Source organism: Callithrix jacchus, chromosome Y, assembly GCF_049354715.1.
Source record: "Callithrix jacchus isolate 240 chromosome Y, calJac240_pri, whole genome shotgun sequence".
Lineage (NCBI taxonomy): Eukaryota > Metazoa > Chordata > Mammalia > Primates > Cebidae > Callithrix > Callithrix jacchus.
Genome location: NC_133525.1, coordinates 3570743 through 3588027, shown reverse-complemented (window position 1 = coordinate 3588027; position 17285 = coordinate 3570743). Strand labels below are relative to the sequence as shown.

General features: G+C 52.5%; 1 protein-coding gene across 1 annotated transcript in view; it reads left to right on the top strand.

Moving 5' to 3' along the window:
* LOC118150650 (granulocyte-macrophage colony-stimulating factor receptor subunit alpha) overlaps positions 1–16552 on the top strand; it is a 43031-nt gene extending 26479 nt beyond the window's left edge. The window contains exons 5-12 of the mRNA XM_054251643.2: positions 531–660; positions 1544–1716; positions 2689–2822; positions 3545–3574; positions 6711–6846; positions 9146–9242; positions 11458–11539; positions 12911–16552. Coding sequence (XP_054107618.1) covers positions 531–660; positions 1544–1716; positions 2689–2822; positions 3545–3574; positions 6711–6846; positions 9146–9242; positions 11458–11539; positions 12911–12988 — 860 coding nt within the window. The 3' untranslated portion in view covers positions 12989–16552. The remainder of the gene's footprint in view (positions 1–530; positions 661–1543; positions 1717–2688; positions 2823–3544; positions 3575–6710; positions 6847–9145; positions 9243–11457; positions 11540–12910) is intronic.
* The last annotated feature ends 733 nt before the right edge of the window (positions 16553–17285 follow it).

The window sequence follows — 17285 nt, the reverse complement described above, 5'->3', positions numbered from 1 at the left end:
CCACCTCCTGGGTTCAAGCGACTCTCCTGCCTCAGCCTCCCTAGTAGCTAAGATTACAAGCATTCGCCACCACGCCAGGCCAATTGTTTGTGTTTTTAGTAGAGACGGGGTTTCACCATGTTGGCCAGGCTGATCTCGAACCCCTGACCTCAGGTGATGTGTCCATCTCGGCCTCCCCAAGTGCTGGAATTTCAGGTGTGAGCCACTGCACCTGGCCAATTTTTTGTATTTTTAGTAGAGACGGCGTTTCACCACGTTGGCCAGGCTGGTCTTGAATTCCTGACCTAAGGTGATGTGTCCGTCTGAGCCTCCCAAAGTGCTGGGATTTCAAGTGTGAGCCACTGCGCCTGGCCAATTTTTTGTATTTTTAGTAGAGACGGCGTTTCACCATGTTGGCCAGGCTGGTCTCGCACTCCTGACCTCAGGTGATTCGACCACCTTGACCTGTCAAAGTGCTGGGAGGCATGAGCCGTCGCTCCCGGCCCCGTTTACCTTTTGAGTGAAAATTGTCTTGTTCTGCCTCTCCCCAGGTAGGGAGGGGACTGCTGCCCGCAATTTCTCCTGCTTCATATACAATGCGGATTTCATGAACTGCAGCTGGGCGAGGGGTCCGACCGCCCCCCGTGATGTCCAGTATTTTTTGTCCATACAAGACTCAAAGTAAGTGTTCACCTCATGTGAAGAATTATGAGGAAGGCAGGGATGGGGGAAAATAATGCTGTTCATTTTTTCTCTTTTTCTTTCTTTGAGGCAGAGTCTTGTTCTGTCGCCCAGGCTGGAGTGCAATGGGGCGATCCCGGCTCACTGCAACCTCCGCCTCCCGGGTTCAAGCGATTCTCCTGCCTCAGGCTCCTGAGTAGCTGGGATTACAGGCGCCCGCCACCACACCCGGCTAATTTTATATTTTAAGTAGAGACGGGGTTTCACCATCTCAGCCAGGCTGGTCTCGAACTCCTGACCTCGAGTGATCCGCCCACCTCACCTCTGAAAGCGCTGGGATTACAAGCATGAGCCACCGCGCCCAGGTTAATTTTTTTTTTTTTTTTGAGACAGAGTCTCACTCCGTAACCGGGCACCAGGCTGGAGTGCAATGGCGCGACCTCGGCTCCCTGCAACCTCCGCCTCCCGGGTTCAAGCAATTCTCCTGCCTCAGCCTCCCGAGTAGCTGGGATTAAAGGCACACACCACCATGCCCAGCTAATTATTTTGTATTTTTATTAGATATGAGGTTTCGCCATGTTGGCCAGCTGGTCTTGAACTCCTGACCTGAAGTGATCCATCCACCTCACCTCTCAAAGCGCTGGGATTACAGGCATGAGCCACTGCGCCCAGGTTAATTTTTGTATTTTTATTAGAGACGGGAGTTTCGCCATGTGGGCCAGGCTGGTCTCGAACTCCTGACCTTGTGGTTCAACCGCCTCGGCTTCTGAAAGTGCTGGTTTTCTGTTCATGTTTTGTGGTTTCGTGGTGTTGCCTTGTGGATTTGTGTTTTTGTTCTGTGTGATTTTCCCCGCTGGTCTGTGAACACTTTGTAATCCTTCAGGGGAAGGAGGGACATTCGGTGTCCTTATTACACGCAGGACGCGGGAACCCACGTGGGGTGTCACCTGAGGAACCTGACGGGGTTAACCTCCCGCAATTACTTCCTGGTGACCGGAACCAGCGGAGAAGCCGGGATCCAGTTCTTCGATTCGCTTTTGGACACAAACAAAATCGGTGAGAATAACTCGCTTGCAAAAATGCTGACAAAAAAAAAAAAGGGAGAGAGGAAGAAATAAATCATACGATTTCCTGTTGTTTATAGGTGAGAAGGAATTTGCCTTAAAATCTGTATAACTGGCCGGGCGCGGAGGCTCACACCTGTGATTCCAGCACTTTGGGAGGCCGAGGCGGGCAGATCACCTGAGGTCGGGAGTTCGAGACCAGCCTGGCCAACATGGAGAAACCGGGTCTCTAATAAATATAGAAAATTAGCCGGGCGTGGTGGCAGCTGCCTGTAATCCCAGCTATTTGAGAGGCTGAGGCAGAAGAATCCGTTCAATCTTAGAGGTGGAGGCTGCAGTGAGACAAGATGATGCCACTGTGCGCCCCATCTCTCCCCGTCTCCCCTCATTCCTTCCTCCCCTCCCTTCTCCTTCACTCCATTCCTCCTCCCTCCCTCTCCCACTTCCTTCCTTCCTCAGCAGCACCTTCTCCAGGCTGGCGTGTTGGAGGCGACCCCCAAATCCACACCCTGTCCTCTTCCCAAGCCCGGCGCAGCCCACCCACAGCCTCTTTCATCCCCTGGACGCCCCCGGCCTCTTGAGGCCCCGGACGCTCACCCAGCCCATCCCCAGCTCCCACCCAGGGCCCCGCCCCGTGGGCGTCTCTGCTGTGCCTGGCACCTGCCTGGCCCTCCTGCCCGGCTCCCACAGTCTCCCCTTCCGTGGCTGTCCATGAATGACTGACCTCTGCAGTTCAAGCAATTCTCCTTCCTCAGCCTCCCAGGTAGCTAATGTTTTATATTTTCAGTAGAGACGGGGTTTCACTGTGTCGGCCGGGCTGGCCTCGAACTCCTGACCTCAGGTGATCCACCCGCCTCCGCCTCCCAAAGTGCTGGGATGACAGGCGTGAGCCACTTCGTCTGCGAGGGAGAGAGCGGGCGTGTGGGCCCCGGGTTCAGGGGTGAGTCTGGCACCCTCGTTACAGAACGTTTCGACCCGCCCAGCAACATCACCGTGACCTGTAACAAGACGCAGTGTCTGCTGCGCTGGAAACAGCCCAGGACACACCAGCGCCTGCACTACCTGGAGTTTCGGTACCAGCTGCACGTGTGCAGAGAGGTGGGTGCAAGCACCTGGGGGCCCAGTGTAGACAGGAGACCCTGCCCCACCTCCACCTGCACTCAGTGTAGACAGGAGGGGACCCTGCCACACCTCCATCTGGACCCAGTGTAGACAGGAGGGGACCCTGCCCCACCTCCACCTGCACCCAGTGTAGACAGGAGGGGACCCTGCCCCACCTCTACCTACACCCAGCATACACAGGAGGGGACCCTGCCCCACCTCCACCTACACCCAGTGTACACAGGAGGGGACCCTGCCCCACCTCCACCTACACCCAGTGTACACAGGAGGGGACCCTGCCCCACCTCCACCTGCACGAGTGTAGACAGGAGACCCTGCCCCACCTCCACCTGCACCCAGTGTACACAGGAGACCCTGCCACACCTCCACCTGCACCCAGTGTAGACAGGAGACCCTGCCCCACCTCCACCTGGACCCAGTGTAGACAGGAGGAGACCCTGTCCCGAGGCCATTGGGTCCTGCGTGGGTGGGTCAGCAGCTGTGGTTGCAGGAAGGCCCCTGGCCAGTGGGGATTCTGTGTCTGCAGCTCCTCACCTCCGTATCCTGTAGATTTGGGGTTTGTGGAGGGAGAGCTGCCTGCAGGTACTCAGGACACTCACCCTTTCGGTGCCCACACAAAGGGAGAGCCTGTGTGCACCGTCTGAAGTGGGTTAGACACTGGAGCACTGAGCCTTGTTTTCTGTGTCGTTCCTTTCTAGAACTCCCAGCCTGATGCTGAGAACACAGTGGTAAGTGAAAGCACAGACCGTTCTCACGACCCCCAGCATAACCCTCTATCCCCCTAAAAACAACCCACAGTTCAGCCCCAAATCCCCTACTCAGCGCAGCTGGCATAACTCCACAGCCCCTGCCCACCACCCCATGTCACCTCCAGTCCCCACTCACCACCAACGTCACCTCCACTCCCCACTCACCTCCCACGTCACCTCCGCTCCCCACTCACCTCCCACGTCACCTCCGCTCCCCACTCACCTCCCACGTCACCTCCGCTCCCCACTCACCTCCCACGTCACCTCCGCTCCCCACTCACCACCCACGTCACCTCCGCTCCCCACTCACCACCCACGTCACCTCCGCTCCCCACTCACCTCCCACGTCACCTCCGCTCCCCACTCACCTCCCACGTCACCTCCGCTCCCCACTCACCTCCCACGTCACCTCCACTCCCCACTCACCTCCCACGTCACCTCCGCTCCCCACTCACCTCCCACGTCACCTCCACTCCCCACTCACCACCCACGTCACCTCCGCTCCCCACTCACCACCCACGTCACCTCCACTCCCCACTCACCTCCCACGTCACCTCCGCTCCCCACTCACCATCCACGTCACCTACGCTCCCCACTCACCTCTCACATCACCTCCGCTCCCCACTCACCATCCACGTCACCTACGCTCCCCACTCACCTCTCACGTCACCTCCACTCCCCACTCACCACCCACGTCACCTCCACTCCCCACTCACCACCCACGTCACCTCCACTCCCCACTCACCTCCCACGTCACCTCCACTCCCCACTCACCACCCACGTCACCTCTGCTCCCCACTCACCATCCACGTCACCTCCACTCCCCACTCACCACCCACGTCACCTCCGCTCCCCACTCACCTCCCATGTCACCTCCACTCCCCACTCACTACCCACGTTGCCCCCACTCCCCACTCACCACCCATGTCGCCCCCGCTCCCCACTCACCAGCCGCATCACCCCCGCTCCCCACTCACAACCCTCGTCACCCCCGTTCCCCACTCACCACCCATGTCACCTCCGTGCCCCACTCACCACCCATGTCACCTCCACTCCCCACCCCACAAAGCCTACACTCCCCACTCACCACGCACGTCACCCACGCTCCCCACCCACCACCCACGTCACCCACACTCCTCACTCACCACCCCACAAAACCTACATTCCCCAATCACCAGCCACGTCACCCATGCTCTCCACTCACCACCCACGTCACCCCCACTCCCCACTTACCACCCATGTCACCCACGCTCCCCACCCACCAGCCACGTCACCCACGCTCTCCACTCACCACGCACATCACCCACGCTCCCCACTCACCACCCACGTCATCCCTGCTCCCCACTCACCACCCACGTCACCCCCGCTCGCCACTCACCACCCACATCACCCACGCTCTCCACTCACCACCCACGTCACCTACACTCCGCGATTCAGGACCCCTAGGGTAACCCTCCAGTTTGATTTTACAGGACTCTTAGTGCCAGTGTGACCCAGGCGTTGACAGGATGGGGCTGAACTTGAACCAGAGACGCAGACCTCGCAGTTCTGGGGCCGAGTCTGCTGTTCCCCTCAAGCATCATGCCGCAGCAGTTGGCATATGGATGCTGAGCCTTTTCTACTGACCTTCATATCTTTTTCCTCTTTCTTCTGAGCGGGTTAAGAATACATCTCTGTGAATGTCTCAGGAGAACATTTCTTCCTCTGAAATGCTTTTAGAGTGAGCACTTTTCTGGGATGTTTTCCAAGTCGCCCTGCCACTCTGACCCTCAGTATCTTTCTCTGTGCAGTGAGTATGCTGGACATAACGGTGTTAACCTCCCCTGCTAAACTGTCCATCTGGCCTGTTAATATCAGCTGTGGCTCCTGAATAATTTATTTATGTATTTATTTTTGAGACCGAGTCTTGCTCTGTGGCCCAGACTGTAGTGCTGTGGCACGATCTCCGCTCACTGCAACCTCTGCATTCTGGATTCAAGCGATTCTCCTGCCTCAGCCTCCTGAGTAACTGGGACTACAGACACCCACCACCACACCCCACTAATGTTTGTATTTTTAGTAGAGACGGGGTTTCACCGTGTTGGCCAGGCCAGTCTCAAACTCCTGACCTCACGATCCGCCCGCCTCGGCCTCCCAAAGTGCTGGAATTACACATGTGAATCACCGTGCCCGCCCCTTCTTTTTTGAAAAGTAAAATTTTAGCCAGGCACGGTGGTTCAGCCTGTAATCCCAGTACTGAGAGGCGGACGTGGGCGAATTATGAGGTCAGGAGTTTCCCACCATCCACAAATCACTTGACGGCAGGAGTTCGAGACCAGCTTCGCCACCACGGAGAAGCCCTGTCTCTACTGAAAATGCAAGAATCAGCCGGTCACCTGTAATCCCAGCTACTCAGGAGGCTGAGGCTAGAGAATGGCTTGAACCCGGAAGGTGGAGGGTGCAGTGAGCCGAGATCGTGCCACCGCACTCCAGCCTGGGTGACAGAGTGAGACTCTGTCTCAATATAAGATAAAATAAAATAAAATGGAATAGAGTAGAAATCACCCAGGTTTTCCCACATGATGCCCCATACTAACCAGAGTTAACTCTGCTTCAGATCAGACCAGGTGCATTCAGAGAGGCAGAAAAAAAGGAAAAGCCGGGTGAGGTGACTCACGCCTGTAATCCCAGCACTTTGGGAAGCTGAGGCGGTCGGACTGTCTGAGGTCAGAAGTTTGAGACCAGCCTGGCCAATATAGTGAAAATCCGTCTCTACTAAAAATAGCGTGGTGGTGCGCGTCTGTGATCCCAGCTACTCAGGAGGCTGAGGCAGGAGAATCGCTTGGAACCTGGGAGGCGGAGGTCGCACTGAGCAGAGATCACACCGTTGCACTCCAGCCTGGGCGACAGTACGAGACTCTGTCTCAAAAGAGAAAGAGAAAAAGAGTAGAAAAAAAAATTTTAAAGACAAAAGAATGAAAAAAGGGCAAGCTTTTCCTCCACGTAGAAGACAGTTCTCTTAACATCCCTTGAAAAACTTTGTCTTGAAGTTTCTTAAAGGTTTTCAAGAGAAACTTGAAACTCTCTTGAAAAATGCAAAAAAAAAAAACAAAACGTTCCTTTTTTTCCTCCAAAGATTACAGTCCAGGGTGACTGGGATAATAGATACAACCTCCCAAGCTCTGAGCCCAGAGCTAAGCGTTCTGTGAAGATCAGAGCCGCTGACTTCCGCATTCTGACCTGGGGTCCCTGGAGCAAGCCCACTGAATTTGGTAAGCCCTGGGGTGTGCTGCGGAGATGTTGGGGACATTTCTACCATCTGCCACCACCTTGAAGGCGGAACAGACATCAGCTACCCTGTCCTGCGTGCTGAGATTTGATTGAGAGTATCGGGAAAGGCCTGGTGCGGAGGCTCACGCCTGTAATCCCAGCACATTGGAAGATCGAGGCGTGCAGATCATGAGGTCAGGAGTTCAAGACCAGCCTGACCAACATGGTGAAACCCCGTTTCTAATAAAAACACAAAAATTAGCTGGGTGTGGTGGCAGGCGCTGGTAATCCCGGCCACTTGGGAGGCTGAGGCAGAAGAATCACTTGAACCTGGGAGGCGGAGGTTGCAGAGAGCCAAGATCATGCCACTGCACTCCAGCCTAGGCAACAGAGCGAGACTCTGTGTCAGAAAAAAAGAGAGAAAGAACATGGCTAGGAATACTGTCATGTCCTCTTATTATTATTATTTTTTATATAGAGACAGGGTTTCACCATGTTGGCCAGGCTGGTCTCGAACTCCTGACCTCAGATGATCCACCCACTTTGGCCTCCCAAAGTGCTGGAATTACAGGTGTGAGCCCCTGCGCCCAGCCTATTTTTTTTTTTTTTGAGGTAGAGTTCCTCACTCTGTCACCCAGTCTGGAGTGCAGTGGCGCGATCTCGGCTCACTGCAACCGCCATCTCCCAGGTTCAGGCGATTCTCCTCCCTCAGCCTTCCCCAGTAGCTGGGATTACAGGTAGCTGCCATCATGCCTGGATAATTTAACATTTTTAGTAGAGATGGGATTTCTCCATTTTGGTCAGGCTGGTCTTGAACTCCTGGCCTCAAGCAATCCACCCACCTAATTTATTTTTAGTAGAAACAGGGTTTCATTATTTTGGTCAGGCTGGTCTCGAACTCCTGACCTCAAGCAATCCACCCACCTAATTTATTTTTAGTTGAGACAGGGTTTTACTATTTTGGTCAGGCTGGTCTCGAACTCCTGACCTCAAGCAATCCACCCACCTAATTTATTTTTAGTAGAAACAGGGTTTCATTATTTTGGTCAGGCTGGTCTCGAACTCCTGACCTCAAGCAATCCACCCATCTAATTTATTTTTAGTTGAGACAGGGTTTTACTATTTTGGTCAGGCTGGTCTCGAACTCCTGACCTCAAGCAATCCACCCACCTAATTTATTTTTAGTTGAGACAGGGTTTTACTATTTTGGTCAGGCTGGTCTCGAACTCCTGACCTCAAGCAATCCACCCACCTAATTTATTTTTAGTAGAAATGGGATTTCTCCTTTTGATCAGGCTGGTTTCGAACTTCTGACATCAAGCAATCCACCCACCTAATTTATTTTTAGTCGAGACAGGGTTTTACTATTTTGGTCAGGCTGGTCTCGAACTCCTGGCCTTCTGATCCATCCGCCTCGGTCTCCCAAAGTGCTGGGATTACAGGCATGAGCCACGGCGCCCAGCGGGATGGTGAAGTTTTAACAGCTCACCAGGAATTTCCCTGTGGGCAAAACCGGAGAGGCGGGTGGCCTTTCATCTCACGGCCGCCTTACTTAGGAACAAAAATGAGGCAGGTTTGCTGAAGCCGGTTTCCGCTCAGCTTTTCCCTTCCACTAAATGCATTTGGAGTCCCGAAACAAGTTAGTTTCTTGACCAGGCGCGGTGGCTCACGCCTGTAGTCCCAGCACTTTGGGAGGCTGAGGCGGGTGGATCACCTGAGGTCAGCAGTTCGAGACCAGTCTGACCGACACGGAGAAACCCCCGTCTCTACCAAAAATACAAAAATTGCCCGGGCATGGTGGCGCACGCCTGTAATCCCAGGTACTCGGGAGGCTGAGGCAGGATAATCGTTTGAACCCGGGAGGCAGAGCTTGCGGTGAGCTGAGATCACGGCATTGCACTCCAGCCTGGGCAACAAGAGCAAAACTACGTCTTTTTTTTTTTGAGACAGAGTCTCGCTGTGTTTCTGAGGCTGGAGTGCAGTGGCGTGACCTCAGCTCATTGCAACCTCCACTTCCTGGGTTCAGGCAATTCTCCTGCCTCAGCCTCCCGAGTAGCTGGGATTACAGGCGCGCGCCACCATAACCAGCTAATTTTTGTATTTTAGTAGAGATGGGGTTTTTTCGTGTTGGCCAGGCTGGTCTTGAACTCATGACCTCGTGATCCACCCACATCAGCCTCCCAAAGTGCTGGCATGACAGGTGTGAGCCACTGCAGCCCCTCCCTCCCAAAAACAGAAAGTTAATTTCCTTTCCCACGTCCGTCAGTGATTCATGGCAGATGCATTCCTGTGTCTCTCCAGGCTCTGATGATAGGCAGACCAGCTCCGCGCACATCTACGTGCCGTTGATCCTCGGGACCCTGGTGTGCGCCCTGGTCCTCGGCTTCCTCTTTAAAAGGTAATCCCTGAAACACCTCAGCAGCCCCCAGGCAAACAGGCAGGCGGGGTGGGGGCAACGGCGCTTTCTCCAGAGTGTGTCTGTGTCAAACACCGCGGGTGTTGAACTCATAGGTGGGTGTTGAACAATGAGAACACATGGACACAGGGAGGGGAGCATCACGCACTGGGGTGTGAATAGGGGAGGGACAGTGCGGGGTGGGGAGTTGGGGAGACATAGCATGGGGAGAAATGCCAGATATAGGTGAAGGGGAGGAAGGCAGCAAATCACACTGCCACGTGTGCACCACACACACACGTATGTGCATTGCAGCCCTGTTCACAATAGCAAAGACCTGGAACCAACCCAAATGCCCATCAATGATAGACTAGATGAAGGAAATGTGTCTGGTAGACACCATGGAATTCTATGCAGCCATCAAAAAGGATGAGTTCACATCCTTTGCAGGGACATGGATGAACCTGGAGACCATCACTCTCAGCAAACTGACACAAGAACAGAAAACCAAACACCACATGTTCTCACTCATAGGCGGGTGTTGAACACTGAGAACACATGGACACAGGGAGGGGAGCGTCACACACTGGGGTCTGTTGGGCAGAAATAGCAAAGGGACAGTGGGGGATGGGGAGCTGGGGAGAGACAGCATGGGGAGAAATGCCAGATATAGGTGAAGGGGAGGAAGGCAGCAAATCACACTGCCACGTGTGCACCTATGCAACAGTCCTGCATGTTCTTCACATGGACCCCAAAACCCAAAATGCAATAATAATAATAATAATAAAGAAACACAGAGACGGCTGCAAAGGTAGCTGCTGGTCCCGTCACCCATCCAGTAATACGGAGACCTTACTTGGGACGCCATGTTGTTGCCGGACGTGAGGTCCCCCCTGCTCCCCACAGAGCTGGGCTGTAGGCACAGAGGTGTTGCCTTCATGCCCTGTGTGGCTCCTGCTCTAGGGGAGGATGCTTCCTGGTTGTCTCAGCTCCTGCCTCAGCCTCCTGAGGAGCTAGGACCACGTGCGTGCGCCACTACACCCGCCTAATTTTTGTATTTTCGGTAGAGAAGGGGTTTCTCCATGTTGGTCAAGCTGGTCTCAAACTCCCGGGCTCAGGTGATGCGCCCGGCTCTTCTCTGTCTCTCTCTCTCTGTCCTCTCTCTCTCTGTCTGTCTCTGTCTTTCTCTCTGTCCTCTCTCTCTCTCTGTCTTTCTCTCTCTGTCCTCTCTCTCTCTCTTTCTCTCTCTATCCTCTCTCTCTCTGTCTTTCTCTCTCTGCCCTCTCTGTCTCTGTCTCTCTGTCCTCTCTCTCTCTCATCTCTCTCTCTTCTCTCTCTATCATCTCTCTCTCTGCCTCCCCCCTCTCTCTCTGTGTCTTCTCTCTCTCTGTGTGTGTGTCTCTCTCTTTCTCTCTCTTCTCATGTCAAAATCCTTGACTTAGTGACATTTGCAGAGATTGTATCTCTGATAAGGCCCCATTCACAAATTCCGGAACTTAGGCTGTGGAGAGAGGTTTTAGGGGGACGATAGTTTGATTCAAAACAATTGTATCATCTTCCCTCTGGAGCCTCCAGGGGAGGATGCTTCCTGCCTTGCCCAGCTCCTGGGGGGCACCGGGTGCCTTGGGCTTGCGGCCCCATCACTGCAGTCTCAGCCGCTGTCTCCACGTGGCCTCCTCCTCTGCTTGTCTCAGAAGGATTCCTGTCATTGGATTTAGAACTCCCTCCAACCCAGGATCATGTCATCTTGACATCCTTAACTAATTACATTTGCAATGATCTTTTTTCCTTTTTTTTTTTTTTTTTCTGAGATGGAGTCTTGCTCCCGTCGTCCAGGCTGGAGTACAATGGTGCCATCTCAGCTCACTGCGACCTCCACCTCCCGGATTGAGGCAATCCTCCTGACTCAGCCTCCACAGTGGCTGGGTTGACACTCACCCGCCACCACACTCTGCTAATTTTTTGTAGAGACGGGGTTTGACCATGTTGGCCAGGCTGGTCTCGAACTCCCGACCTCAGGTGATCTGCGTGCCTCGGCCTCCCAAAGTGCTGGGATGACAGGCGTGAGCCACCGCGCCTGGCCAAGATTTTCATCACTTGGTGATTCTTAGTGAAGTTGTTTTGGGTAGTTGATCTCAGATACCTTGAACTGAGCATCCTGAGGAAGGAACTCTGGTGGCCTGGGGCTCCCTTCACACTTTCTCTCTCTGTCCCTCAGGTGTGTCGTGATGCAGCGACTCTTCCCCCCAGTTCCAAAAATCAAAGACAAACTCAACGATGAGAGTCAGGTGGAGGACCAGGTAGGTAGGGGTGGGCGGAGCGGAGAGCTGGGGTGGAAAACCGGGGAACGGGGAATGGGGACACGGGTTCTGAGTGTCAGCTGTCCTGATTCTCCACCAGCTGGAACCTCGGCGTCACCACGGGGTGTGGCTGGAATCTGTATCCAGCTCCTGGCCCTTCCGCCTGGGATTGGGTCAGGGTGTAGTCAGGTCGTGGTCAGCGTTTTCTCTGTGAGCTCCATTAGGAGAAATTGAGGCAGGTGGGGGAGGTAGACTGGGCTGGACGCGGTGGCTCATGCCTGTAATCCCTGCACTTTGGGAGGTCGAGGCGGCTGGATCACCTGAGGTCGGGGGTTTGAGACCAGCCTGACCAACATGCTGAAACCCCGTCTCAACTGAAAATACAAAATTAGCTGGGCGTGGCAGCAGGCGCCTGTAATCCTCCCAGCTGCTCAGGAGGCTGAGGCAGGAGAATCACTTGAACCCGGGAGGCAGAGGTTGCAGTGAGCCGAGATCCCGCCATTGCACTGCAGCCTGGGCGACAGAGTCAGACTCTGTGTAAAAGCAAAAACAAAACAATCTCTTCTCCAGAAAACCTCAGCCTTTACCATTTAGACCTTTGACTGATTATGAGGCCCACCTTTTCCTCTTTAGAATCTTCCACTATTTAGATGAGGCCCACCTTCCCCCGTCAGACCTTCAGCTGATTAGATGAGGTCCACCCTTCTCTTAGATCTTCCACTATTTAGATGAGGCCCAGCATTTCCCCTTTGAGCCCTTCAACGGATTAGCTGAGGCTCGACTTTCCCCTTTAGATTTTGGACTGATTAGATGAGTCCCACCGTCCTCCCCTTTGGACCTTCAACTGATTAGATGAGGCCCACCTGCATCCCTGGCCATCTGTCATTCTGTTTTCTTCCACCCCCATGCTAGCGTCCTCCCCGGCCCCCACTTTCCACTGACCCCCAGGGGTTCCCCACCTCGAGTTGCCAGGACCATGGCTAAGGCCTTATCACCTCCCGTACCCTGTCCTGAGTTCAGGCTCAGAAGCTCTTCCCAAGACCACTCTGTTCATCGCCAACCATGAGATCACATGGGTGGGTCTGTCTCAGATCTTCACCCCAGGAAAAACACCACCCCCCCCGGGAGGGCGCGGTGGCTCACGCCTGTCATCCCAGCACTTTGGGAGGCCGAGGCGGGGGGGATCACCTTGAGGCCAGGAGTTCGAGACCAGCCTGGTCGACAGAGTGAAACCCTGTCTCTACTAAAAATACAAACATTACCGGGCAGGGTGGCAGGCGCCTGTCATCCCAGCTACTTGGGAGGCTGAGGCAGGAGAATTGCTTGAACCCAGGAGGTGGAGGCTGCAGTAATCCTCCTTCTTTTTTTCAGATAATCTGGGAGGAATTCGCCGCAGAGGAAGGGAAGGTCTACCGCGAAGAGATCCTGACGGTGAAAGAAGTTGCATGAGACTCAGAGGGTGTAGGAGCAGCAGGCGCCTCTCCGCCCCCGAGACATTCAGCAACTGTATTTGTGTTCATGATGCTGTCAACCTTCATATCGTTTTCTATGCTTTTGTTTTGTATCGTTTTTGCAACAGAGTCTCGCTGTGTGTCCCAGGCTGGAGTGCAATGGCGCTATCTCGGCTCACCGCAACCTCTGCCTCCGGGGTTCAAGCGATTCTCCTGCCTCAGCCTCCCGAGTAGCTGGGATTACAGGCACCTGCCACCAAACCAGGCTAATTTTTGTGTTTTTAGTTGAGACAGGGTTTTAGCAGGTTGCCCAGGATGGTCTCGAACTCCTGACCTCAGGTGATCTGCCCACCTCTGCCTCCCAAAGTGCTGGGATTGCAGGCGTGAGCCACCGCGGCTGGCGTATATTTGTATTTAAATATATGATATCTGGGGCCAGGCGCGGGGGCTCACGCCTGTCATCCCAGCACTTTGGGAGGCCGAGGCACGCAGATCACCTGAGGTCGGGAGTTCGAGTCCAGCCTAACCAACATGGAGAAACCCTGTCTTAAAAAAAAAAAAATAGATGATATATGTAGATGACAGATAGGTGATTGATAGGTGCTAATTGGTAGATGACAGATGAAAAAATGATAAATGAAGAAGTGACAGGTGGATAGGTAATAGATGATTGACTATTTGATAGATGACTGATGGATGATTGATAGGTGATAATTAGTAGATGACAGATAAAAATATATATGATAGATGAACAGATGATAGATATATGGGTGATAGATGGTAGCTAGATACGTGACTGACACATATTTGATAAATACATGATGGATGAACTTCATTTTATTTTAGTATTTTATTTTGTTTTGTTTTATGAGATGGAGTCACATTCTGTTGCCCAGGCTGGAGTGCAGTGGCACGATCTCAACTCACTGCAACCTCCGCCTCCCAGTTTCAAGCAATTCTCTGGCTGCAGCCTCCAGGGCAGCTGGGATTACAGGTGTCCACCATCACACCACCAGGTCTTAATATTTTTGGTAGACATGGGGTTTCACCATGTTGGCCAGGCTGGTCTCGAACTCCTGACCTCAAGTGATCCACCCACCTCGGCCTCCCAAAGTGGTGGGATTACAGGGGTGAGCCACCTCGCCAGGCCTTGATGGGTGAATTTTAGATACATGATACATATAGATAGATAGATAGGTAGACAGACAGACAGATAGAGAAATATGTAGATAGATAGATAGATGATATATACATACATACATAGATACATAGATTGATAGATAGATGATAGATAGACACATAGATAGATAGATACATAGATGATAGACAGATAGATGATAGATAATAGATACATAGATGATAGATGGATAGATGATAGACACATAGATAGATACATAGATACATAGATGATAGATAGATGGATGATAGATACATAGATGATTGATTGATTGATTGATAGATAGATAGATAGATAGATACATAGATGATAGATAGATAGATGATAGATACATAGATGATAGATAGATAGATAGATAGATAGATGGATAGATAGATAGATAGATAGATAGATAGATACATAGATGATAGATAGATAGATGATAGATACATAGATGATTGATAGATAGATAGATAGATAGATAGACACATAGATGATAGATAGATAGATGATAGATACATAGATGATTGATAGATAGATAGATAGATAGATAGATACATAGATGATAGATAGATGATAGATACATAGATGATAGATAGATAGATAGATAGATAGATAGATAGATAGATGGATAGATAGATAGATAGATAGATGGATGATTGATAGATAGATAGATAGATAGATAGATAGATAGATCGGATCTATCTACTATTTGTCAGGCTCCCTCCTGGAAGTTGGAACTGATCTCACTTGGTCCAAGGCACCCACCTTAAACCACACTGTTAGACCATGAAGCCTACAAAGACAGTCTCAGGGGCCGTTCCGGGACCTGAGAGGTCACCGCCCTCCAGCCGAGAGCCAAGGCCAGACTCCGTTTGGAGAAGGCTGTGTCTTGGGTGTTCAGTGTCTAACAAGGGACAGAAGGAAGTAGTCTCCTGGACATGGGCTTGGCCGGAGAAGAGCCACAGCGATCCACGTTCAGCCCCTGCCCATCCACGCGGGCGGAAACACGAGGGTTCCATGGCCTGCGGCCTCATGAGTGACATCAGCAGCATGGCCACGTCCTCCGTCCGCGCCTGCCTCTCTCCTCCTGTTGAGTAACGCGGTGCTCACCAGCTTCCCTAATTCTTTATTATTTTTTTTTTTTGAGACGGAGTTTCGCTCTTGTCACCCAGGCTGGAGTACAATGGCGCGATCTCGGCTCCCCGCAACCTCCGCCTCCTGGGTTCAGGCAATTCTCCTGCCTCAGCCTCCTGAGTAGCTGGGATTACAGGCACGTGCCACCATGCCCAGCTAATTTTTTGTATTTTGAGTAGAGACGGGGTTTCACCATGGTGACCAGGCTGGTCTGGCTCTCTTGACCTCGTGATTCACCCGCCTCGGCCTCCCAAAGTGCTGGGATTACAAGTGTGAGCCACCGCGCCCAGCTTTTTTAATTAATTTATTTTTTTTTTTTTTGAAGGAAATTTGCTCTTGTGGCCCAGGCTGAATTTTGATGGTGCGATCTTGACTCACAGCAACCTCCGCCTCCCGGGTTCAAGCAAGTGATTCTCCTGCCTCAGCCTCCGTGGGATTATGGGCATGCACCACCACGCCCAACCAATGTTGTATTTTTAGTAGAGACGGGAATTTGTCCATGATGATCAGGCTGGTCTCCAACTCCCAACCTCAGGTGATCTGCCCGCCTCGGTCTCCCAAAGTGCTGGGATGACAGGTGTGAGGTGTGCAAATTCATGCAACGTGTAGTAAGCACAGGAGGCTTTAGAATGAAGACCGAGCCTCAGAGGCGGACCCAGGGTTCTGCACCGTCCTGTGGTTACAGAAAGCGTGGCGCGTCCGTCCCACAAAAACAGGCCTTTGCAGAGGGAGAAGAGAGATTCTCCTGCATGTCCGATGTTCTTAGGGTTTGCATCTTCTACCCTGGAGTGGGAGAGAAGGAATTCTATTGAGGGGAAGGAAATGATTGCTAGGGAGATCCTCTGGCCAGGTCGGAGCTCAGCGGCGCCATCTTGGCTCACTGCAGCCTCTACTTCTGAGGCTCAAGTGATCCTCCCACCTCGGCCTCCTTGGTACTTCGGATGACAGGCATCCATCACCATGCCTGGCTAATTTTTGATTTTCTCAAGAGAAGGGGTCTCGCTGTGTTACCCAGGCTGGTCTTGAACTCCTGAGCTCAAGCCATCTTCCCACCTGCACCTCCAGAAGTGCTGGGGTTACAGATGTGAGCCACTGAATGTGGCCAGAGTAACGTCATGTATCCTTGTGGCTGCCACGTGCACTCCGCCCTGAACACGTGATGAGGTTTCTGTACCTTATGCTTATTTATCTCAACCTTCTGTCCTTTTGGGGGTCAGTTTATGGGTATATGTGCAGGTTTCTCATATAGGTAAACTTGTGTCATGGGGACTCACTGTACGGTCTCTTTAATCAAACCAGGTACTAAGTCTCATATCTGTTAATTATTGTCACGTTGCTTTCATGATAGAATATTCATTTTTAACAACGATGTTTACAGCCGGGCATGGGGGCTCATGCCTGTCATCCCAGCACTTTGAGAAGCCCTGGTGGGCAGATCAGGAGGTCAGGAGTTTGAGACCAGCCTGGCCAACATGGTGAAACCTCGTCTCTACTAAAAGTACAAAAATTAGGGCCGGGCGCGGTGGCTCACGCCTGTAATCCCAGCACTTTGGGAGGCCGAGGCGGGTGAATCACGAAGTCAAGAGATCGAGACAATCCTGGTCAGCAAGGTGAAACCCAGTCTCTACTAAAAATACAAAAATTAGCTGGGCGTGGTGGCGCGTGCCTGTAATCCCAGCTACTCAGGAGGCTGACGCAGGAGAATTGCCTGAACCCAGGAGGCGGAGGTTGCGGTGAGCCGAGATCGCGCCATTGCACTCCAGCCTGGGCAATAGAGTAAGACTCCATCTCAAAGAAATAAAAAATTTAAAAATAATAAAACTAGCCAGGTCAGGTGGCTCACGCCTGTAACCCCAGCACTTTGGTAGGCCGAAGTGGGCGGATCACAGGAGGTGGGGACTTTGAGACCAGCCTGGCCAACATGGAGAAACCCAGTCTGTACTAAAAATACAGAATTAGCTAAATGTGCTGGCGCATGCCTGTAATCCCAGCTACTCGGGAG